The sequence below is a fragment of the Acanthopagrus latus genome, chromosome 2 (assembly GCF_904848185.1).
Source record: "Acanthopagrus latus isolate v.2019 chromosome 2, fAcaLat1.1, whole genome shotgun sequence".
Classification (NCBI taxonomy): domain Eukaryota; kingdom Metazoa; phylum Chordata; class Actinopteri; order Spariformes; family Sparidae; genus Acanthopagrus; species Acanthopagrus latus.
In genome coordinates this window covers 8,861,147-8,885,064 of record NC_051040.1, presented here as the reverse complement: position 1 = coordinate 8,885,064, position 23,918 = coordinate 8,861,147, and the positions used below count along the sequence as shown (strand labels likewise).

Genomic DNA, 23,918 nt, shown 5'->3' with positions numbered 1-23,918 from the left:
GTACCGTACAGTTTAAACGAGTGAGATGAAGTCAAGGAATTTGGGTCGAGCCAAAAATGTACAGTCACACCTGCATACACAGACACAACAGTCATCCTCTGTAATGATGTTTACCAAATATTCCCATCAGAGCTCCATGTGGAGATCCTGCAGCGCCACATCATTCAGCATTTGGCTCGAACATTTTGCAATAACTTTTTCCTCCCCTCGTTTGTGTTGATGCTGCCATAATTATGGTGCTGCATGAATATTATAGCGTGTCCATGTCTCACTCCCTCATCGGCAAACCCTATAATTTCTGCACTTTGAAGTGGAGGCGGGGAATTAACAAGAGCGGGCTTGCATTCCTTCGCTGTACAGAGGACGTCCTCTGTGGCTGCGAAGATCGCCAATATTTTTAAAATATCGCTGTCAGGTCGGCATGAAAAAAGAAGTGCCAGTGGTCATGTGAGGAGGGAGAATAGCAGCACTATGGCTACACAGAATGGATTTCACATGATTGTGACAGATTGTACAGCCTAGTTAATGAAAGCCAGTCCAAGCCTGCAGTATTATCCACGATTCATTAACTGTTCTTCCAAACTAGACGTGGCTGCAGAAGAGATTAATCTCTGGCCGCGGTAGCAAACGCAGGCCCAGGCTCTTGATTATTCCTTAAGTCTCTAACTATGCTGCATGCTTTCAAAGGAAAAAAACAGGCCTACTTCTTTGTTTTTATAGCACATTTTGATACATTTCCAATGTTGAGGGAGACTGAGAGCAGCTCCTGACGTGACAAATCAATTCAGCCCCAGCAGCTACGGTTAGGAGAGGAAAAGGGCACTAAAAGTTTGCCATACATCGGGACTGTGAGGTGTGGGTGAACGATTGAGGACCCCTCTGCCTTTCACTCTCCATGAAAGGCCTGGCTTGAGTGGCAGCAGACTAGCCCGCAGCGCAAAGATGGAGTGCACTTTTACAATCAGGACAACAATAAAAGGCCGCTGCAGCGCAGTGCAGACGTGTCGTTCCTGCCTAATGAATCCCTAGACAACCACGCTCGCATAAAGAGGCCATTATGAACCAGCCGTAGAAGGTTTTTATTTATGATTACCCCCTTTTTGATTTGTCTGCTGCGCCAAATGCATCTCCAGAGCTCGATGGCAACAATGAAGACAGATTGAAAAGGAAATGAAAAAGTGCAGAAGAGAGCAGGAGGGAAGAATTTCTGGCAGCCTTCATTTGCTTGAGAGGCTTTGACGCTTTCAGTTGTCATTAAAAACATATTTTGAATCTGGTGTCTATTTCTGAGAACAGATGTCAGAAAAAAAGCCTGTAAGTAACTTATACAAGACGAGGAAACATCAGTATTTGATATTTAACAGCCATGACACAGTTTTTGGTTTAGAGTAAAGATTATCAGCCCATGTCATCAGGCATCAGTGGCCTATCAGATATATTGATATCCACAAACATGTTGTCCGATATGCTGCGCTTTGGCTGATCTATTGATACCTGGATTTTTTAATACTCACTAATATTGGTATCGACTTTCACGCTTAAAGATCCAGTATCGGTCGGGCCCCAATCTACTGTCAGTTTAACGATGACTCAGTCGATATTTGATCAAGTGAATGACGGATTAAACAAGTGAACAGCTTTAGTACACAGCGATGTTGGCTGGCTCAGTCGTTCCACCATGTTGGTCCAGACTGAAATATCTCAGCAGCGATGGCTTAAATCTCCGTGAAATTTCCTACAGATGTTCATGGTCCACAGAGGATATAATGATATCCTAATGGAAACAATGAAAAACAAAATCCGTAGTTTGATTACGTCGTGAAGTAACGTGGGATCATGAGAGTTAAACAACCATCACTGCGGATGAAAATCTATCTGACGTGACTCAGTGAGAAATGTTCAAAGACGAGTGTTAATGTTTAAAGTTTTACCCTCCGACGCTCTTCCAGAAGGTTCAGCGCCAGGCGATCAAATGTAATCCATCTTTACCTTGAAATCACTTACGGATTTCTGTGGGTTTTAATATTGTTGGAAACGTATACGATAATGTACCCCCTCAGGATGAATTTTTATTGATAATTCAGTGACTTTTCATAAGGTCAAAAATGGAATTGGTCCTCTGCAACACTAATGACATTCCCATCAGCCTCAGCTGCACTTGTATGTAGTGCTAAATAGCATTAGCATGCTTAACTACACTGGTTAAAATGGTAAACATTAGCATGCTGATGATAACATTTAGCTCTTCTAACTCAAATAGCCTGGCAGAGCGGCTGGAACGGCTGCAGACTGTTTCTCTTGTTTTCTTATCTTTTGTGATTTTTTTTTTTTTTTCCTTTCCTTTGCCATGCCCCACTTTCCTCCCCTCTCCCAGGCCTGGAGTTCCCCTGGGGACCGAAGCCATTTGCAGAGGTGGTGGCAGGGCCTCTGCTCAGGAACAACAGGCAGACAACAGACAGCAGCTCTCTGGAGGGACACTATGTGGGAGTTTATTTCTCGGCACACTGGGTGAGTAGAGAAAAGACAGAAGAAGGGCAGAGATGTTTTACTTTAGTTTGCTTCCCTAACTCTGTCTCTCGGTGAGAAGAAAGGGCATCGGCAGCAGAGCGGAGCGCAGCAGGAAGCGACGGAGCAGTTAGTGGAGACAGATAAGAGAGAGGAGCAGGAGGGCGGAGGCGACTCCATTGTGTTGGTGTGTTTACATTAACAGCGGTTAACTATCCCTGTCAATCCATTCACTGCCACCTATGGACCTTTTTTTTTTTAAAGCCAGCACTGGCGACCACGCCCCTCTGACATCATCACCATTGTTTCCTTCTCTGCTGGACCTGCTGATATCCAGTAAAGGTCATGACTCAGTGATGCATGAAAGGCATTAAATCATCGGCGGACTGCTCCTGATGTGATGCGGCGCGGGCTCAGTCGGCGCAGCAGCTGCCAGAGCGGCAGCCTCAGAGACCGGCTCGTCAGAACAGTGACGCCTGAAGGCTGGCTCGCACCCCAGACCCACGCAGAATTGAAAAGGACAAGTCACAAAAAGCCATTACAGGAGTTTATGTGCTGCATTTTTCCCCATGGTTACTCGTGTAAATCTATCCCGCCATTAAAGCAATTTTACAAACATGACGTGCCAACACCTGGCCTTGGCATCCCCTTACGCAGTAGTGCATGTTAAGTTTTTTCTCCTCCTTAATGTTCGGGGACCTGAAATGGCCCGTGGCAGAGAGGCATGACCTATATTTTTACTGTGCATTTGCTGTTCCGCCTGCAGCGTCAGAGGATGTTCCTTTTAACGTGTTGCAGTTCAACTTCAGCTAAAAACTAGTTCAATCACAAACAAAAGCCCTCGTAAGACGTCACCACATCATGCTGTGAACTATAATGAGCACAAACGCACAGTGTTTACTTCTATGAGCTGCCGAGGGAAGAAGACAATTAATGAGCAGTGAATTGATCGAGGCTTTGTGCTGCTTCACTCTCACTCCCGCCGTGCTCTTTGAGTCAGTATGATGAGTATTTATGACCGGATCAATAAACGTGCCTGACATACTGTATCCAATATAATCAGCTTGGGCGGTAATGAAATACTATCTGCATCCAGTCAATAAAGTGGGATAGATAGGTTACAACATGCCAGATAATATTAACAAGAAGTGTTGAAATGTTTAACAACCACAAGTACAATTTAATTGGGTAATGTTCTTCTTCATTTTTTAGGTATTTTACTTACATATTTCCATATGCTGTTACTCCACTACATTTATTTGATACATTTAGTTACTAGTTACTTTGCAGATTCAGGTTATTCACAGTTTATAAGCTATTAACTTTGACGTGTTGCCAATCACAGATAACGATATTCAGGTAATAAACTTTACACGCACCAAACATAACCAGGATAAAGAACAAGAGCATGTAAGCACACTCATTAACTCATATTAGGGCTGCAGTGAAATACTGTTTTCAGTGTGGCATGAACATGTAAGATTATCACCAAAAAAAGCCGCTCTAATCAGAGAAAAGTCAGGAAAAGTGTCTCTATGTTTGGTGTCAGAGACACTTTTCCTGACTTTTCTCTAAGCAGAGTCACGGAAGTTATTGTGAATGCTCGGTGCTGATATTTAACGGTCCATCTCTACGGTGGGAAGGCTGACAGACGGAATAAAGATAGCATAAGGGAGAGAGAGAGGAGTTGGAAGTCAAGACTGGTCTGTTTTCCTTTCTGCTGCCATGGCACGCTGATGTCATCTTAATGCCAGCCATACCACCGCTCCCCCTGCCTGGAGAGACTCCACACACACACACACACACACACACACACACACACACACACACACACACACACACACACACACACACACACACACAGCAACAAAACACTCTCTCAAGCTTGAGCATTACAGCAGGATTAGTGTTTAAGAGTTTGGGGCTACATTGGAAAGAAGCTGGATACAAAACAAGAGAGAATTACTAGTTTGTAAAAAGATGTTTGGTGACGTGGAGGAGAGTTTGGAAATACCCGAGGCGATGTGTGTACAGTATGTTCACTCATTCATGTCCCTTTATTCCCTTTGTTTTTCTCTCTCTGTCAGTGCCCGCCGTGCCGCAGTTTGACCCGGGTTTTGGTGGAATCGTATCGAACAGTCAAAGAGTCAGGAAAGAAGTTTGAGATCGTGTTCGTCAGCGCTGACAGGTACGATTGACGCACACATCTGCCAAGGCCGTAAATAATCAAGTCTTCTCCGCTCGGCTGTTAATCGAGAACCCTGAATCATCATCTGCTGTGTTACCTCTAGGTCGGAGGAGTCCTTCAAGCAGTATTTCAGCGAGATGCCGTGGTTGGCGGTGCCGTATCCAGACGAGGCCCGGCGATCACGACTCAACAGACTCTACGGAATACAAGGTATTTCACAGCCACTGCCTCCTTCAGGCCTCGACGCTGAGAGTGGTGTTTTTTTTCTGTCGAGTTTGGTTATGTCACACACTCTCAAAGGCGGGCGCGATGGCTGACAGCTCTCTGTGCCGGGCAGGCAAACAGCAACACAGATTGCCCTGCAGCCTGAAGAATGTGGGCCGGTTATCAAGTTTACAGTCTTACCAAGGAAGTGCTGCCTCTCCCTCGCCTCCCTCGGCAGCTCGCTCTCACTTCTCCTCATTCCCTCCTCTTGTGTGTGCAGAGGACTGTGGAGGAAGTTAGCGAGAGCCGGCTCTCTCTGGCCTCTCCTGCAAACAATGTGAGGAATGCACGGAGCAACGAGTCGACGCTGCCCCCCCTCCTGCTCGCAGACCCACGCAGATCACGTTGTTGGGCCCCCACCTCTGTTGACTTCGCTCCACATGCGCCCACAGGAACACGCTCACTCACATCGGTGTCTGTTTATGATAAGGCTGCTAATAAGGGAGGGAGATTGTAATCAGAAGGACCGGTGAGATCAAATGACATGTGAGAAAGAGAAAAAGAAGTGGGAACGTCAGCAGTGAGAGCAGACAAGAGGTGGAGAGAGGTGAAAGCTGCCAAAGACGCAAAAAGAGGTCAAAAAATGTCAGAAATCGTCTTCACAACAAAGAAAACGTCGGTGGGAGAGGGAGCTGGCTGCGTCATGAGGCGATAATTAACGGAAATGACCCGAATTACCTCCCACGCTCCTGCCCATTTCCTGCCCTCCTCTCTTTCGGTGCATCCTAAGGCTCTGAACGTTACATCCACGTTTCCCTCTCTTGCATCTTTTCTGAGGATTCCACGTCTCTCTGAATCCACAATTTGATTTTAAGGTCAAGATTAAATTCAGTTGTCAGTACTGACAGCTATTCCACTGTCAGACTGTCCAGTCTTGATTTGTAAAGATCAACAGATCATCGGCTTTATGCCATCAAGCGCGCTGTCACCAGGGAAAAGAAAGATTAACTGACGGTCCGTTTCTGTTATGGACTGAATGATTGAATAAACTCTTGTTTTGTCCTGTGTTATTATTTGTGACTGAGGAAAAAGGAAATGATCCAGTTGTGTTTGCAAAAGCAGCGGCCTTGTGTCTTATTCCCTCCCAGCAGGGATGTTAGGCGAGATGCAACGATACAATGCGATAAAGGAAAAAGAGGAAATGTGTTCAGAGTAATAAGTAATAACTTTCTTCTGAAGTGTGAAGCCAACACCCACCATCTTGTGGTTGGTTGAATGTGCCAAGTATTCATATGCAGTGGGGTTAGGCTGAAAGTCTTCTTAGTCTTCAAATAAGAATTTTAGGGCAGATGGCAAGATGGCAGACCAGAACCACTTCTGCTTCAAGGAGATCAAGAAGCAAAGAAATATCGTACTAGAGTGGCACTTAGTAGAACACAAACTATAAATATGAAACTAAATATGCCGATTTTATTTCAGCATTATCCAACAGCAGCATTCCCTGACAAATTTAGAAAAATGTCAAGATGCGTCCTTTTTCACCACGTTAAAGAAAGTGAGAAACAATCCTGGATCTGTCGCTTGATCCGGATCCACACAAAAAATGAATGGGGTCTATTCTGGGCCAAGAACCAGCCTCCATCAAAGCTTTATTAAAATCTTTTCATTAGTTTTTGTGTAACCCTCCTGACAAACAGACACAAGTGAAACATAACCTCCGTGGCGAACGTAAGCAGTGATTTGAGATGTACCCTTTGTCTTTGTCTCACACCGTCCTCACCTCCTCTCTCTCCCGCGCCAGGTATTCCCACGCTGATTCTGCTGGACGCAGAAGGTCACATGATCACGCGACAGGGCCGCGTGGAGGTGCTGAACGACCCAGAGTGCCGGCTCTTTCCCTGGCACCCCCGGCCCGTGCTGGAGCTCAGCGAGTCCAACGCTGTGCAGCTCCACGAGGGGCCCTGCCTCGTCCTGTTTGTGGGTGAGTAGACCGGGGTCTCAGCTCCACGTGGTGCTCTGCCTTTAGCTCCATGTGTGTGAATCAAGTGGCATTTACGTGAAGCATATTGAATGTCAGAGTCTGTGGAAAATTCTTCCAGTGTTAAAAGGTCCAAAGGTCTGTGGGCTGTGTCCTAGCACTTATCTACCTATTTATATGCTAATCGAGGAGGTGCAATGCTGGAGGTTTGTGAATAAGCATAGAAAATGACTTTATTCTGCTGGGATAAAATGGAACCAACTATAAAGGAGACCCTCAAGATGTGAGACCATTCTGACTTCTTTTCAGGTCAAACTAGATTAAAAAACAGGACAGAAAACATCTGTACAGCTCTTTTCATGTGCTCATGTATCTGTTATTTCCTTCCTTGCCTCTCACTTCACTCATCTGTGCATTGTTCCTCCCCAAGCGTCTCTTTTCCACACTTTAAACATCTTTCTGTGTCTTTTTTTTTCCTGCTCCCTTCAGACGCTGAGGAGGAAGGTGAGCTAGAGCCAGCCAAGGAGCTCATTCAGCCAATAGCGGAGAAGCTTATGGCAAAGTACAAAGCCAAGGAGGAGGAGACGCCGCTGCTGTTCTTTGTGGCTGGAGAGGTGAGATAAGCCACTCAAAGGCCACTCAAGACGGAGTGAAATGCCAGTTCACACAGACTCTGCGTGGCTGAAGTCGAGCTTATAGCTGCGTGTGTTCTCGTCTGACATACAGTAACTTATCAGTCTGTGGTGCTGCGCTTGGGGGTGTACTAGACGTCACCCATTAGTTTGTGGACCGCTGTTTTGAAGCCATGAGTTTGTCATTACGGCCGCCGCCATCTTGGGTTCTTTGGATCTAAAAGTGACTGTATTTGGACAAAAGGGTGGAGCTCTGTAGGATATCCTGATTGAATCTGACTGAGCAACAAGTCACTCACAAGGTAGCCACGTCTTAAAGCCATACTCTACTTCATCATGTGTATAGCTCTAAAATAAACTATAATTCACAAATTGTCCATAATGCCGTGTTGAAGAAGACTTGAAATTAGCAACTGAGAACTTAAACTCTTTCGGAAACTGTTTACTGAGGTAAGAAACTGAGTAAGAAGTACAGTCATTTTCTCATAAGCTCATATAGAATCTTCTTTTTGAAACCAATGCAGTCGGCCCCTGCTGGACATAAGAAAGTGTGCAGCCTTGGCTTCACTTTTCATACCAGGAGGTGCCATCCATGTATGCAGTCCACTGATAGTTGATATATTTTTAGTGAGCTAATATCGATCAATGTTGGTCAATATTTGGTTCTAATCACATGTTGTAGATCCCTGACATCTGCACCCAGCACCTTGGCTGTGTTGAAAACGCAGCACTAGAAGCCCCTATTGGAGACTCTTGAAACCTGCAAGAGTCACACTCAGTCTTATCCACTACCCAGAATCCAGCTGGGTGCCCTTATCATGATGGGTATACCCAGAGCGTGCCAGCAGACTCTCTCTCTCTCTCCTCCCTCAGACTTGCGTCCAAGTAATCCCTCCATCGTCTCCTTGTTTATCTCCTCCCACGTCTTCGCCGTGTGGGACGGACCCTGGAGTTTTCATAACTCTTGTTATCTCGTGTTGTTCTTTCCCGACCTTTCCAGAGCTGGTGGAGTTAGCAGCAGCAGACATAATTACCAGATTAGCTACCTCTCCCCAGCGCGCCTGCTCTCTGCCCTCCAGCTCCCCTTCCGCCCAGTTTGGACGACCGCACTTGGTTTCTTGTGTCACACACACCGAGGGCGGGCTCGGGTTTCGGGGCCGTGGGGCTCACACATGTGCTAACTGTCTGACCCTCTGTCTGTCTGAGGCCTCCGCCCTGATGTCAGCTTTGAAATGTCCCTGACACACGAAACACAGAAGGAGAAAAGCTTTAGTTTTGTGTTTTGTATTCACTGTCAGTGCGCCAATATTTATGTGACCTAACACAAAGAGACATTGTTGCCCTGGAGCTCACGGGGATCCAGAAGCGTCTTGTGTTAAAGTCTGCTTTGTTTCCCCCGTGGCACACATGCTAAAGCAGATATTTTTTATGTCCGTGCAACACAGGTATAATTTCCTGGCTCTTGTTCAACCGGCTATGAAATCATCGGCTTTCATTTCCAGATTGGGTTCATGGTCAGATATCGCTTCCCGTTTCAGGCTCTGGGCTCAGACTCCTGCACCTTGGCCCGGGTTAGCCCTGGTAGTTGCACGCTTCTTGCCAGACCAGCTGCTGCGTTTTCTGTGTCCATGAGACAGCAGTATGTTGGCAGTCTCTCAGGGGGAGGCTGAGCAGAATGACACAGGATCCTGTTACGCCACAGAGCTGTATAGTGATTTATAAACGGCGAATGAAAGATCTTTTGTTCTTTCATTTCTGCTGTGAACTGGCTGCCGCATGCAAAATGAACTCTGGTGGTTTTTTATCCAGTCACATAAGAATTTAATTGATTTTTGTGGCGAGTGGCAGCGACTGTTGCCTGTGATTCTGCTCTCCAACACTTTATTTTCCCAGTGCTTGATTTTGTGTGTAAAACTTAATGAAAATTATATTTTTAGCCACGTTAGCAGCCACAGTCGCTCCAACGGACTGAAACATCTCAGTAGCTATTAGATGCATCGCTGTGACACTTCGTGGCAGTCTCTCCTTCACAGGATGACAACCATCGTCTTTGTTGGTCCCCTGACTTTTCTCCTCATGCCACCATGAGCTTCAAATTTGTGGTTCTGAGTTGAGGATGGATTGCAAAGACAGAGTAGCACGGATGTTCACGTAGCCCCGTGAATGTATCCGAATGACTTTAGTCAACTGACTGAAAATTGAATTTTCATATTTGATTAAATGCCTTTTTTTTCTTCTTTACAAAACTGGCTCCTGGCTCTCCAAAGTGAACATCTGCTGCTTTTCTTGGTCTCACATTTGTATATTTTGGGGTTTTGGACTAGTGGTCAGACAAAACAAGACATTTGTAAGGTGTGTGATGACGACACTTTGGCCTGTGGGATGTTTTGATTGGCATTTGTCACTGTTGCGTCCGTTGGATTAAGACTGTTCGGAAAAAATTATTAATCGGCTCTTCCCCTGCAACAACCTACACCCTTATCTAACATTGAACTGTTCATTAATGTCACCCAGCACTATGTTGCATGTGCTCCTTCACTACATCTGGTTTAAAGTTGCCGCCAAGGCGACTGTGATTGGTTTAATAGTTTTTCAGCTATCCCAGAATGAGACTTGGTACAGCCAGGTTCTATTCAGGGCAGACACAGTGCTGTGGTCTGCCCATGCTACTTTTTTTATAAACCAAACAACTGATGAATTACGTAAGGAAACAATCAGTAGATTATTTGATAATGAAAGTAACATAACATCGCTGTAGCTGGATTCACGTTTGCTGTTCTGTGGGACGTTTGGTTCACTCATTCATTGTGCCCACTGAATTAATCCTAATGACTTCAGTCAAGACAGGTTTATTTGCAGAGTGCATTTAAATAACATTACATAAAGCACAGGTGCAAGACAAAACACCAACAGCATCACATGAAATAACAAAAACAAACACAATTCAATAACAAATGTGTGACTTAAGTGACTTAGAATATCTGCATTCATTTAGATTTTTGATTTCTTGTCTGCATTTTTTTTTTATCCTTAATAGTTCCACACTCTCAAATACTGAGACATCTAGCTTTAACATAAGATAAGAAAAGATGATCGTTTATTTGGCCCAAGATGGGAAAATTTGCATTTCAGCAGCGAAGGGGAGAGCAATAGAGAGCACTGATTAAAACAATAATACTGAATGAGTAAACAGCAGTTAGAATAATATAAACAATATAAACAAGATACAAAACTCCCAACAATATTTACACGGTTGCTCCGTGAGAGGCTGATGTTGCACCAGGTCACGGGGGCATCCCGGTGCAGGCGGTGGGAGGAAGGAGGACGTATTTTTAAGTAATCTTGGGATTCAGACTATTGATCGAGGATACTCATGAGCATTTTTCTACTATTTTCTGAAATAAGTGAGTTGCAGCTATTTTCACATTTGTGCCTGTGAGTCAGCAGCCATGACATTCATGTCTCCCAGTGACGTGTTATCTAGCGCCATCATGAGGTCAGAATTATATCTTCTGCATTACGTTTATGAGCAAATTCCTGCAAACTGATGAAGTGTTTGTTGCTAATTAGCAAATGTTGGCATGCTGACACCCTGAACTGAGTTGGTGAAAGAGGTAAACATCACACCCACCACACGTCAGTGTGTTAGTGACGTCATTGTGAGCACTTCAGCATTCTCATGTCACAGAGGAGCTAGCAAAGTGTTTATTGATGATAAGCACATTGAAAGTTTCTTGTTTCTTGTGTCAGAAGTCAAAAGTTGCATTGAAGCTCAAAAATACAGTTTCCACTTCACATAGTGTGAATGTTTTGAAAACGACGATCATTATGAGGTCATGATGAGGTCATGTCTTCACTGTATGTAGGGTCTCACACAAAAAACAGTATTCTTTTTTTTTTTTCCCTCAAGACATCAGAGCCGGCCAGTGAGATGGACGCCGCCTCGGCTCAGAGGCCAGCAGGCGAGGGCTGTTATCAGTCTCAGTTGAGGCCTTATCAGATGGTCATCGTCTGTGAAATGCCACAGTGCATCCATAATCAGAATAAGCCTGACACGGCCCAGCAGGCTCCACGCGGTAAACACACGCTGAGCCTTATCACAGCTGTGAGCGCGGGCTGCAGCAGAGAGGCCCTTTGTCTTTTTTGTTCTGGGCTGAGCTGCAGAGGGCGGGGGGCCTGTGGAATAGCTGCACCTCACTAGAAGCAGTTTACACAAGCCGAGTAGCCAAACAAAAGAAGATGCATGACTTCCTACGGGGGCGAGGACTGATGCAGAGATTACATCTCCTCATATCGGAGAGGCTGGAAAAGGCCACGGTGACAGATTGTGGAATTCCTCCCTTTGTGGTTTTTCTTTACGCCGCGCGCCCAGATGATCTATAATCTCCGGCTGCGTGAGGGCATGTTGCAGGAGAATCAGGCGGCATTTCAGTCGTAACAGCGTTGTCCTTAGTGACAGCCTACATCTGCGGGTATTAAGTGGTTAATGGTATGGTGATTTGCAGTGCAATAAAACGAGGAGGAGAGCTGCCTTCAACAAAACACCACACTGCAGCTCATCTGTTCCATCTGTTAGCAGTTCTGCAAAGTAGAGGTCACAGGCTTCATCTTGGCATACTTATCCTTTTTAGGTAGCAGCGCCCGCCAAGGCTATTCAACGAGAAAGTCTGAGAGCTGATTGTGTGGTTTGATCCATCTAGCAGGAATAGCGGCGGATTTTCTGATAACAGGAGGAGGACGCAGCAGAGAGGGTGCATTTTTTTATAAATGTAGCAGGAAATCCATCCAGAGTCGCTTCATCTCTGACTTTGTTTTGACAAAACTCACACTGGAGCATAAATCAGTAACAGTATTAACATCAGAGGGAGCTGCCTCTGTGAGGGAGTCCAGCTCTTTGTTGCAGTGCCACCCTCTGGCCCTTTCTTGTTAGTTCTGCATTTTCAACATAATCTTTTCCATATGAAAGTGATCTTTAATCTCAGCGACTCTCCCTCTGAGCCAGTGAACTAAGCTGAGGGGAAATCAGGTCATGCTGTCATGAGGAAAAGAGAATGCTTCCAGTGATGTTAGCTGTACTGTCTAATAAGTCAACTGTGTGACCTTACAAAGCAAAGCCCATGAAATCTATTTGACTCCCCGAGAACACACGGTTGAGGATCTTTGTCGAGGCACGAATGCCAATTTCCAGAAGCAGCCCTCGCCTGCAACTGAAGCTGAATTACAAAGGGCTGTGATTTCTTATTCAGCCTCAATAATTAATGTCTCTTTCAAGCCTGTTTAAAAGTTGCTGCCTGCCTTCACGCTCGTGATTCAAGGGGTTGTGAGCCCGACATGTTGACGGGTGAGAGGTGACATCGAGCCTCAGGCAGAACACAACCATGGCAAAGAAATAGAAACTGGAATCAGATCTATTTGAAACACATTCCTTCACAGCTCTGCGCCGCTCTCTCTTTCACTCCTGCCCACATGTTGTTCAGATCGGCGACGATGAGATGTATCAGATGTGAGCAAGCTTTTTCTTTAAAGAGAGCTGTTGTTGGACCCCCACCTGGTTCCTTCCCGTCTCTCCACGCAGCAGGTTTGCGTGACTAAGCAGCAGCTCTCCGCTCTCCCTGGGCTGGCTGCCTGCAGGAAGACGGCACAGAGTTTCATATTCTCTTTCAAGAAAGTGTGAATTAATAAAGATTGAGCCAGGCGGTGCTGAATTTTACGGGGGGTAATCTCAATGTAGCACAGTTCAAGTAATGAGTGCTGTCCTAGTTTCCTTCAACAACGAGCAAGTCTGAACCGATGAGCGGCAGAGAGAGATGAGTAACTTCTCTCCTGGAACGTGTCCAGTGTTTGATTTGCTTGTTTATCAGTGACTGAAACTGCGTGACTCGTAATCCTGTCCGTGTCTTTTTCAGGTGACGTCGCTGCACCTGAGGATTACTAGTTTGTTTGTACTGTAGACAAAAATGTGCTGTTGAAATCAGTGGTTCTTTTTTTTTTTTTTTTTACTTGCAACTCCCCAAAACAAGCTATTTCTACTTGGGACACATTCTCAGTATGTGTAAGTCAACAGGTCATAGCCAGTTTCGTCAAATATAGCTTTATTTTAGCATTTTAAAGACTCTTGAAGATGTCAAATCGTCCATTTATTTACCATATCACAAGTCCGAAAAGTATAAAACTAAAGCTATGTTTACACCCAAAGTACACGGATCTGACTTTGGTGCCAGACTGTGGTTTCAGCTGTATTGTATGAGTTATGATGAAGAAATTATTCCAGGAAATGACTGAACACACTAACAACTCTCGTCCCTCAATCTGATTTATGAAGGGTTCCTGTTCAGACTGATTAGTCTGCCATGTATGGTCACAGTATCATATGCCCTGTCTGTCATTCAGAGGGTAAAAAAAGTCGGTGGTTAACCTCTGTGAAGTTATTTTGTCATCTTCTGGAGGTGTTTCTTGTGTTTTTTTTGTTTGCCTTTAGTGTGTTTCTCCACATTTACCTCCCATAGACTTCATTTCAGCTGTCATCGAAGCAAGAATTCAGTGAGCTAATGACCCCTCCTTCATTTTTTGAGATTTCTTGCCCCTGAGCAGGGGCAGGCCCTCCCTCCACGGCTTACAGACAACAGAGTGACTAAAACGGGGAGAGAAAAATAAGTAAAAACAGAATAAAAAAGATAATCGTCGAAATCGGAGTTCAAAGCAGCTTTATATAAGTGTGCTTTGAGGAGTGTTTTGAAACAGGGCTTTGATTCAGCACCGTGATGAACTGCGAGATGATGAAACATGTAAACAAAGAAAATCTAATAGAGAAGTCACTACAGAACAAAAGGAATAAGTTCTCGATCCACTTTCAGTTTGAACTGAAGTCAGCTGTCCCTTCTTTAGTCGTCGTCATTGTTTTGAGTCCTGAATAAAGTTCTCCTCGTCCCCTTTTCTTCCAACAGCGCTTCTTGCGATCTCAAATGATGTCAGTTTCTTCTTCTATTTTCCTGTATCTCATAGGGATGTCATATCCTGGTATCTTGTTGCGCACTTTTATGGCATTTTCAAAACATATGTAAATGATCTGCAATGGTTCAATGATTTTTCATTAGAACTCATTAGAAGTGTGCTGCAAATCTGCACTTTGCTTTTTCTCCTGCAGAAGTGTGTCTGCTTTCCTCAGATGTACCTTCACATCACACACGATTAAAAAGAAACTGATAGTCAAAGGTTATATTTTCAGAGCAGAGCCGTTTTGTACCCAAACATTTTTGAATTTGCTTTGAAACGTGATCAAGACATTCCGTCTTTTCACTGAGCTTTCTCGACTTTCCAATAAAACCTGTTAAATTAGTCTCTTCAAACGGAGGCTCTGGTTTGGGCCTGTTCCCAGCAGGAAATGATTCATCCCCACATGTAAGGAGACACACTATAACGTCATGCAACATCACATTAATTGCCGCATTTCTCTTTCTCTTTCGCCTCAGGATGACATGACAGACTCCCTGCGGGACTACACGAACCTCCCGGAAGCGGCGCCCCTGCTCACGATCCTGGACATGTCGGCCCGGGCCAAGTACGTCCGCGACGTCGAGGAGATCACGCCGGCCGTAGTGGAGCAGTTTGTGGGCGACTTCCTGGCTGAAAAGCTCAAGCCGGAGCCCATCTGAAGAGGAAGTCCAGATATAAAAGTTGGACACACTATATGGGACTCACTCCATCATCCAAACCCTGACCTCTCGCTACGCCCCTCACCCTCCCTCTCTCTCTCTCTCTCTCTCTCTCTCCCACCCACCTCCCCCCTGACTCTGTCAGACTGTTAGAGAGACGTCTCACTTTTTACTGACATTTTAACATTTTTTTAGACATGTTCCTCTTTTCACGGAGTCCTCTTTCTCCTGTGGTGCCTTGCATTGATGATAGTCCCTACAGTAATATATATGGAGATTCTGTTGGTTCTTTTTTTTTTTTGTTCGTTTTGCCCTCCAGAAAAGTGTTTTTCTTCTTTTTTTTTTTTCCCCATTTGATAGCTTTTTCTGAACTCTAGAGAAAAACCAGAGAATTACCCAATGGACCTACTTATTCAGCTGATTCTTTGCTTTGTGTTTCGTCTGCAAGATCCTTGTCGTTACTTTTTTGGTTTCTGAATGATGTCGAGAAAGAATAAAAATGCATTTTTTGTAATTCACTTGTAGTGCAGATGTGCTAAACCTCAGTTGGATGTAGCCGTAAGCCTTTATGGTCATATTTAAAGAAAAGAAAAAAAAACAGTATGACAGGTGCACATACAGTAAAGATCACATTATACTTGCTTGTAACAGACCAATGACTGATGTTTTAAACCCCCCGTGTCTTGTTGTGTGTGTTGCGCTGTGAGTGAAAGTCATCTCTTGCCAGTTGTTAATGGTGGTTCTCATCTCAAAGTCATTACGAGGATTTTCTGTGAAGGTCCCCTAATGAAAAAGGCCGGGTTATTTCTGAAGGCACAAAAAAAAAAAAAAAAAAAAAAAAAACGGCATTGGGAAAGTGTTGAATGTATAAATCCCTGTATTCTGTTACTTCAGTCATGACTTCTCACACCCATTAAAAATTCACTGGCAAGCACAAAGTTCGCTTCCTCTTTAAGTTCACTCGATGAAGTTAGCTCTTGGATATGTAAAAAAAAAGATGCTGGTTCCTCTGTTAGAGGTGTTTAAATAAAGAAATTCAATGCAAATATTCCAGTTATTATAGGAGATGGTATGCAGATGGAGTCATGTTTGTCCGTGTGCTGAGTCCAGGTGCGTTGGAAGGGAAGCGAGTTCTGCATATTTTGCATCGACAATGTGGAACGGATGGAAAGTCTGGTCACCCTCCGGAACAAATGTGCTGCAGGTTCAGTCGTCTATTTAAAGCTCCAGGAGAATGTAACTGTACATTTTATTCATTTTAAGCTACTTGTAATTGAGCATTGCTACTTCTCTGCTACTTCATACTTCCACTCCGCTTTATTTTGGAATTAAATGATGCAGCTTTTACCCAACAGCCTTTAGTTGGTGACTTTAGCTGCTAGTCACACACGGCATCAGGGCCAAAGTAACACATTCTTACATGAATTATCAAGGAGGTTTTGTTTGTTGGTTGGTCAGCAGGATAACACAAACTACGGAATGGTTTTCAACAAAATTTGGATGAAGGATGGGTCTCGACCCAGAAACTTCTGGTCCGGATCCTGGTAGAGGGGCAGATCCAGGGATCCTCTCTCACTTTCTTTAACATGGTGAGATCGGGATTTTATCAACATTTTTTGTTGATTTCTCAGGGAATAGTTAATTGATCTTGTTGAAAAATATCAGGCACATTTACATGACTGGTATCTGAGTGAGTGTACCTACAATTTGATGCGGATAAGAGGGACTGAGGGGCCTTGGCAGGGGAATGTGCTGGCAATAAGATCAAAAAAATGTTTTAAAACCCTGATTCTAATTTATCAGATAATAACCAAGGCCATTCAGTAGACCAATAGTAAACACTACGGCGATAAACATGTAATATGTATAATTTACTTTTAATATGAAATACTCTGAACACTTTTATTCAAGTAGGATAAATAGCTCAGTGAGGACATACCTTTAATTTCAAACATGCTTGATATTTGTATGATGAAAGAGGAGAACTCTAAAGAAAGTCTGACTTTGTCTACAACAGACAAACTAAATTAAATTAAGAAAATCAGATTGGCTGATGATGAAAATGTTATTTATCAGCAGGCCTAATAAGACATGAAAGGGAAAGGAGACATAAATTCACTGGGCATGAATTCAGACGATTCTATCACAGAAATTCAGTGTTTTAATTATTTGCACACATGTACACCACAAGTCACGTACTGATATTCAGAACAAACATCATGAAAGCTGCTGCTCAGCTTTGGATTTCCATTTCCTCCCAGACGTCTGCATTAGCTTTAACAGTTGCTTCCTGCCCTCAAACAGAAGGATACTGGCGGCCATGGCTGAATTCAAGCTGTCCACATCAGGCATGATGGGAATAAGGAGCCTGTGGCCGGCCGTTTTCTCAGCCAACTGGACCGCTTCTACGCTCAGACCGTGTGTCTCTCCACCAACCACCAGAGCAGTGGGGCTCTGAGCCCAGCTCTCGTGGTACAGCTTCGTGTCCACTCTGGGAAGTGAGAGTCCCTCAAATTCATTATCCGAGTCAGAATCAGAACCGTACTCCTCGTAGCGCATCTTTTTGTTATTAGGCTTCGCGCTGACCCAGCCATAGTCACCTGCTTTGGACGGTTTGTGAGAAACCTGCGAATCATTCGTTTCTCTGCTTATGTCACAGCTGCTGTCAGCCACGTGGACAGTCACAGGTTTAGGGAGGTGATTTTCAACCTCATCCCAGCTCAAGCTGGGGTAGATGGGGAGACGGAAATGGGCGCCCATTGCGGCACGCAGAACTTTAGGCTCCCAAGCATCAACACAACCTGTTGGTGGAAAGAAAAATTAACAGATTTGAAATACTACAGGCAAAGAGGCAAAGCTGATTACAAGTGACTGTACTCGTTCGCATATGTAATCAATAACCTGAGCATACCTTTAGTGAGCAGGACATTATGGCAGCCAGCAGCAGCAGCACATCGCAATATAGTCCCCAGGTTTCCAGGGTCTCGGATGTTGTCGCATATCAGGGACAACGGCACTGAATGATCACTATTTGCGAAGTTCAGCCGTGAGGGGTCCGGGCGAGAAAATATGGCTGCAGAAGAAGAAGTCAGAGTCAACAACAACCCAAGAGCATCTGTACTTCATGATCAACCCAAACAGGAACAAACGACCCTCACCTATCACCCCTTGTGGGGCCACGAGATCAGACCAGATCTTGATGTCCTCAAACTTCACCTTGACGAGCGTGGCTCTTTTCAGCTTGTCTAAAGGAAGCTCCCGGAGCCGATCCACCGTACTGAAGAACACTATCTGCGGGTTGGCCCCAGCATCCAGGGCGTCACAGATCAAACGCCGGCCCTCCAGCAGGACTTTACCCTGGTGCTCCCGGAACGTCCTCGAACGGGCAACGCTGACTAACCTCCTGAAGGACAGAGAAAATGAGAATCCATGATCTATAACAGGCACTGTGAATATGAGTAATTAGCACAATTATGATTACATTACGCAAAACACACTTTTATAGCTTGTTTTGAGGAATATTAACATTTTCATACATTTTTGTTTGTCATTCAGAGGATAATGCCACACTTCTCAAATATGAAATGTTTTCCTTATGTATGGAATGACTTTTCTGAAGACTGAGTGAACACAGTTATAAATCTGACCATACAACAATGCTACAAAAAAGTGTTCAGGTTTGGCACATGTTCACTATAAATTAAATTAACTGATTAATATTAATGCTGTAGCTGGTCGATGTGAAGCTAATCAATTATGTTAGATACTGCTGAATACTTTAATCTATAACAATGAATCCCACTTCATAGCCTGATCACATTTTTTATGTTAAATGTTCATCTGGAGAGCAACTTCTAACTACTTTTGTCAAATTTGTACAGGTAAAGTACAATATTTGACTCTGAAATTTTGTACTCAAGCTCTCTTAAGCTAGCTTGACTTTGTTTTAATCATCTGTCCCACCTGATCAAAGCGAAACAAGGGATATAAAATCTTCTTCTTTGTCTTGATGCCAGTGTTGCTGCATGTGACAGCCTCTGCTGTAATCTTACTCACGCCAGTCTTTTGTCTCCAGGAAAAGCCCTCTCGATGCGCAGTCCGTCCACTTGATCCTTTGTCCCAGTCACATGAGCATCCTTAACAGCTGACTGCACGTTACTCCTCGCCTTCACAAAGTCACTCTCCTCCTGGTGCCTGCTGGGTGCAGCGGTGACTTTTACCTCCCTCTCCCTCTTGACGTTCAGCCCCGCCGGCTGAGACTGACGCGTTGACTCCTTTACGTCAACGTCAACCGTCTCATCTTCAGGGAACAAGACTCTGACAGGTTTCCTCCTCAGTCCGCGTACATACCGCTTCGATTCCACTATAACGCCGCTTCCCCTCGACATGAAGGCATTTCTCTCCGTGGAAAGAAGACATATCACGCCTCTCATGTACGCCGCCATGTTTGTCCCTGTTTCTTCTTCTCTCGTTCACAGAGTGCAAACACGAGCTAAGCTGCTCAGCGCCGCCAACTGTAGCGTAGATAAAACTACAAGTCTAAAATGAATAAAATGAATCTGGTATGCCGGTTAATGTGAGTAACTCCCTCAAAGTTGAAGTGTTGCACTGAAATATTATCAGACTAGATAATTACAATTTATTTTAATAGTTTTAAAATGATTTTTCTAAGTTAACTAGTCAAAGTAGCGGTAGGTGTGGTGCCAAAAGGTGATTACAGCTCCTACCTTGTGACTGAAAGGTTGTTTCTGCATCATATTCACTTGATTTCACTCTTGGTCAATAGTATATCTCTGCATAGCCGGAGGCTCCTCTTCTTGGTGGTCATTTTTGACAGATTATAACTAATCCAATTCTTTTTACCTGTTGAAATACATTTAAAGGGCCAATACAACTCATAAAAGGCTGTATTTCGCCTGCCAAAAAGCGATTACAGCTCCTACCTTGTAAATGAATTGTTTTTTCTTCATAAAATTTCATTTTGTATATTGTGGTTACGTCTATGGGAGAGAACGCTGGATAGTGGGTGATACCATTAGTCTGTGTGAGTAGGGGTCACGTCCGTACTTTTACATTTTTATCTTACTTTGTATTTTTCGTAAAATGGTTTCGCTCCTCCATTATCGTACATAAACGTTATTCGATGGATACAAACAGAAGTAATAGCTAGGATTTTTATTTGCAGTCGTAAACACCGGCTGTTTGGTAATTTGTATTTACCCTCCACCAATCGACGACAGAATCATCGATCATCAAGGACGCTCAGTCGATCCCTGCACACCGATCCACAACACACACATCATAACATCTGCCAAGAAAATATGGCTTTGAGACGAGCGCTGCATTTTGTTTTCAAAGTTGGTGACAGGACCAAAACAGCCACGTTTTACCGAGATGTTTTGGGTATGAAGGTACTGTGTCTGGGCTTAATTTAATGGGCAGGTGTGACCGAATCCATTGAGGAACTTCAGTTGGTGATAGGCTAATCTCAGGCAAAGTGTTGCACAACCATACTTTGCTAGCTGTTAGTTTAGCTAATTCTTCATATGTTATAAGAGCGAAACTCGAGTTTTTTGTTGTTTTTTTTAATAAATATATTGTAATACTTGCTATGCTTATTATCTTATCATTTCTCTTCTGTTTTAGATACTACGTCATGAAGAGTTCGAGGAGGGCTGCAAAGCAACTTGTAATGGGTAGATATGAGGCATCTTAAGCTAACTGAACTTTGTCCTCAGCTCATCAGAGTTAAAAGCTGTTAATATCCTAATACTGACTGCTGCCATCGCCCTTTATCTATCCACACAGACCCTACGATGGAAAATGGAGCAAGACGATGGTTGGCTTTGGTCCAGAAGATGACCATTTTGTTGCTGAACTGACATACAATTATGGGGTTGGAGAGTATCAACTTGGCAATGACTTCTTGGTAGGTGAGAGTTTATCTAGCAACTTCACAGAGGAGAGCAGCGTGTTGTGTTATGTTGGGTACAACAGCCTTGTGAAGAGATATTGTCATGTATGTTTTTTTACCACAGGGGCTCACTTTGCAGTCAAGCCAAGCTGTGAGTAATGCTAAACGTCTGGGATGGCCTCTCACTGAGGTGGGAGAGGCTCTGTACCTGGCCCAGGCTCCAGGAGGGTATCCTTTCTACCTTGTGGACAAAGAGCAGCCTCCCCGTGGTCAGTGTCACAGGAATTACTTCTGTCTCTTCTCTCTTATACCAGTTTGGAAAATGCTTTAACAATGACAGTCATTTTTATCACACCTGCACCGCAAATGTATCAAATACTAGTTGGTTGCAGCAGCTTCAAAAATGCAAAGAGTTGCTTTTTTTCATTGCATTTTATGTACTTTTTTATTGTGAAAGTCATTTTATTTTATTCTGTTGTCAGACCCAGCAAACAGTGTTCTTTGTATCTCGTATGTTACTTAGTAAACTAGTCATTGATTAATCTACTGAAGAATAATTCTGATCAGCTACTATTTATAATTTTAAATATACCTGAACAAAATAATATTGTAAAATAACCATGTCATGACTGTGCCATATGGTTTAGCTTCTTAAAGCAGGGCTTATTGTCATCATTTCATTAATGTACATTTCTGTGTGATTATAGCCTTCATACAGCACTGAGCAGAGGGCATTGGAAATACGTGCAGTATGGTCATTGTAGGTGTTTCAGTGTGGCATACTGTTTTTACCTCTGTTACCAATCACCTGCAACCTTTGATCATTTGTTCTCAGATCCAGTGCAGAAGGTCTGTCTCGGTGTATCAGACCTCCAGAAATCGACCCAGTACTGGACGGCTCTCTTGGGAATGAAGGTGATGGAAAAGAATGAGGAAAAGAAAACAGTGCTGATGGGATTTGCAGACACACAAGTAAGTCAAGTATGCAATAAATAGTCGAGTTTTTTATTTTGAGTTTTGTAATCTAAGTGTTTTCCTTATATTTTTTAATCTGCAGTGTAAACTGGAGCTTCAGGATATCGGTGGGACGGTAGATCATGGAACAGCATTTGGGAGAATTGCCTTTTCATGCCCACGGGAGCAAGTGAGACATTATTTCATGGACACGTCCTTGTGCTAGTGAATATTACAGGAAAAACACTGTCATAATCATCATTTTCATCAATATTATTATTCATTCCGCAGCTGCCTGACCTCGAAGCCTTGATGAAAAAGGAAAATCAGAAAATTCTCACCCCATTAGTCAGCCTTGACACTCCTGGAAAAGCCACAGTGGAAGTGGTTATCTTGGCTGACCCAGTGAGTGCTTAACTAATATGATGACATAATCAAGTGAAATGAATCTCTGTTAAAAATGTTTACTGGACCGTGTTTTTGTTTTAGGATGGTCATGAAATCTGCTTTGTGGGAGACGAGGCTTTCAGGCAGCTATCCATGGTGGACCCCAAAGGAAATGACTTGCTTGATAAGGTTGGTGCTGCTCCAGTATTTCCCCCTCCACATTAAATATGCAAGATGTGTTGGATATTCACTGTGCTGTCTTCATGCTTTTATGATTTCAGGCCATGGCTGAAGATAAAAGCGACGAGTGGTTTGCCAAACACAACAGACAGAAAGCTGCTGCATGAGATGGAGAGGCTTCCCTGGAAGATCGTGCGACATCAATTTCTCACCAGTTCATTTGATGATGAGTTGCTGCACAAGGCACCTGTAGTATAAATCTTACAGTAATGACAACTCAGTTATCGTTAGGCTGGCAGCGTGAGATTAGTCTTTCCCTGAAAGCGTGCCTTGAGGCACAGTCGCATCGACAGCACTTTGTAAAAGGACCACTTGTTCAACTTGTTGGACGTTTTGCCAATAAACACTGTTCCTATCAATACAGCGGAGACGTGGGCAAAAAATCAATCTAATGCAACTTATTTGTAAAGAATTATGAGCCCCAGCTTGTTGACCCTCTCCCAGTTCACATTCTGTGCACTGTGTATGTCACTGTTTGTGCTCCTCAAGGTTAATTCCTCCAATTTTACGTTTGACAAAATGCAACTAGCCAGAGTGACATCACTGGAGGCAATTTATCAGATTACATGCAGTTTCCTCTGGAGCCATAAGAGGCTTTATACTACTTTATCAACCTCAGTAACACTCCCGAAGACCTTTTTAAAGATACTTAAATATGTAACATTGGAGGTGTTCCCCCTTAATTACTGTAAAACTGCCTGAACATCAGTCTGCGGTAATTTGATTAAGAACACAACATGATGTAACAATGCACAATGTGCCCTGTTGTGGATGTTGAATAGTCCCATAAGTTTGCAACTCATCAAATTACCAAAACCCAATGAGTGCAGTGAACCTGAAGATTTTAGGGGTTTGGGACTCTTAGGCATACTGTTGCTTGGCAATTCAAGTTTGTTGTAGGAGCAAGCTGTCTGCAGTTTAATTCAGTATAATGAAGCATTTGTGAAAATAACATGTCACTCACCTTGGCTGAAATAAAATCTTTTTCGTTAACATTTCAAATAGTTTGATTACTACTGGTCTGTTTTCTCAGTTTTATCTTTGTATTAATAGTTTTTAGTGGGTGTATATCAGATGTGGACTTGGCCCGGAAATAAAATAAATCACTTGAAACTTGACTTATCTGTGTTCATTTTATATTTTATTTTATTTTTAATTGAGAAGACAATAAGAAAGTTATTGTAAACATTTATTTCCTTGAATCTCAAAAAACAAATTAATTTCTCTGTCATACGTCTTGACCAAGTAGGAAAGTGATAATTTG

At 43.5% G+C, this 23,918-nt stretch overlaps 3 protein-coding genes across 6 annotated transcripts in view; 2 read left to right on the top strand and 1 right to left on the bottom strand.

Moving 5' to 3' along the window:
- The window catches only part of nxn (nucleoredoxin), a 66,372-nt gene extending 50,275 nt beyond the window's left edge, over positions 1–16,097 (top strand). For all 4 annotated transcript variants that reach the window (XM_037084768.1, XM_037084794.1, XM_037084777.1 and 1 more), the window contains exons 3-8: positions 2,375–2,508; positions 4,593–4,693; positions 4,797–4,903; positions 6,699–6,878; positions 7,365–7,489; positions 14,977–16,097. In XM_037084768.1, coding sequence (XP_036940663.1) covers positions 2,375–2,508; positions 4,593–4,693; positions 4,797–4,903; positions 6,699–6,878; positions 7,365–7,489; positions 14,977–15,159 — 830 coding nt within the window. In that variant the 3' untranslated portion in view covers positions 15,160–16,097. The remainder of the gene's footprint in view (positions 1–2,374; positions 2,509–4,592; positions 4,694–4,796; positions 4,904–6,698; positions 6,879–7,364; positions 7,490–14,976) is intronic.
- A 1,191-nt stretch (positions 16,098–17,288) lies between these two features.
- mrm3a (mitochondrial rRNA methyltransferase 3a) lies at positions 17,289–19,703 on the bottom strand. Its single transcript, XM_037088372.1, has 4 exons — positions 19,216–19,703; positions 18,318–18,562; positions 18,071–18,232; positions 17,289–17,960 (listed from the first exon to the last, which is right to left on the bottom strand). Exons 1-4 carry the CDS (start codon positions 19,602–19,604, stop codon positions 17,377–17,379), a joined length of 1,380 nt encoding a protein of 459 aa, XP_036944267.1. The 5' UTR covers positions 19,605–19,703; the 3' UTR covers positions 17,289–17,376.
- A 704-nt stretch (positions 19,704–20,407) lies between these two features.
- Positions 20,408–23,772, top strand: glod4 (glyoxalase domain containing 4). Its single transcript, XM_037071463.1, has 9 exons — positions 20,408–20,570; positions 20,806–20,855; positions 20,968–21,088; positions 21,198–21,342; positions 21,909–22,045; positions 22,131–22,217; positions 22,319–22,432; positions 22,517–22,603; positions 22,696–23,772. The coding sequence occupies exons 1-9, from the start codon at positions 20,481–20,483 to the stop codon at positions 22,759–22,761; spliced, it is 897 nt and encodes a 298-aa protein (XP_036927358.1). The 5' UTR covers positions 20,408–20,480; the 3' UTR covers positions 22,762–23,772.
- Positions 23,773–23,918: the final 146 nt, after the last annotated feature.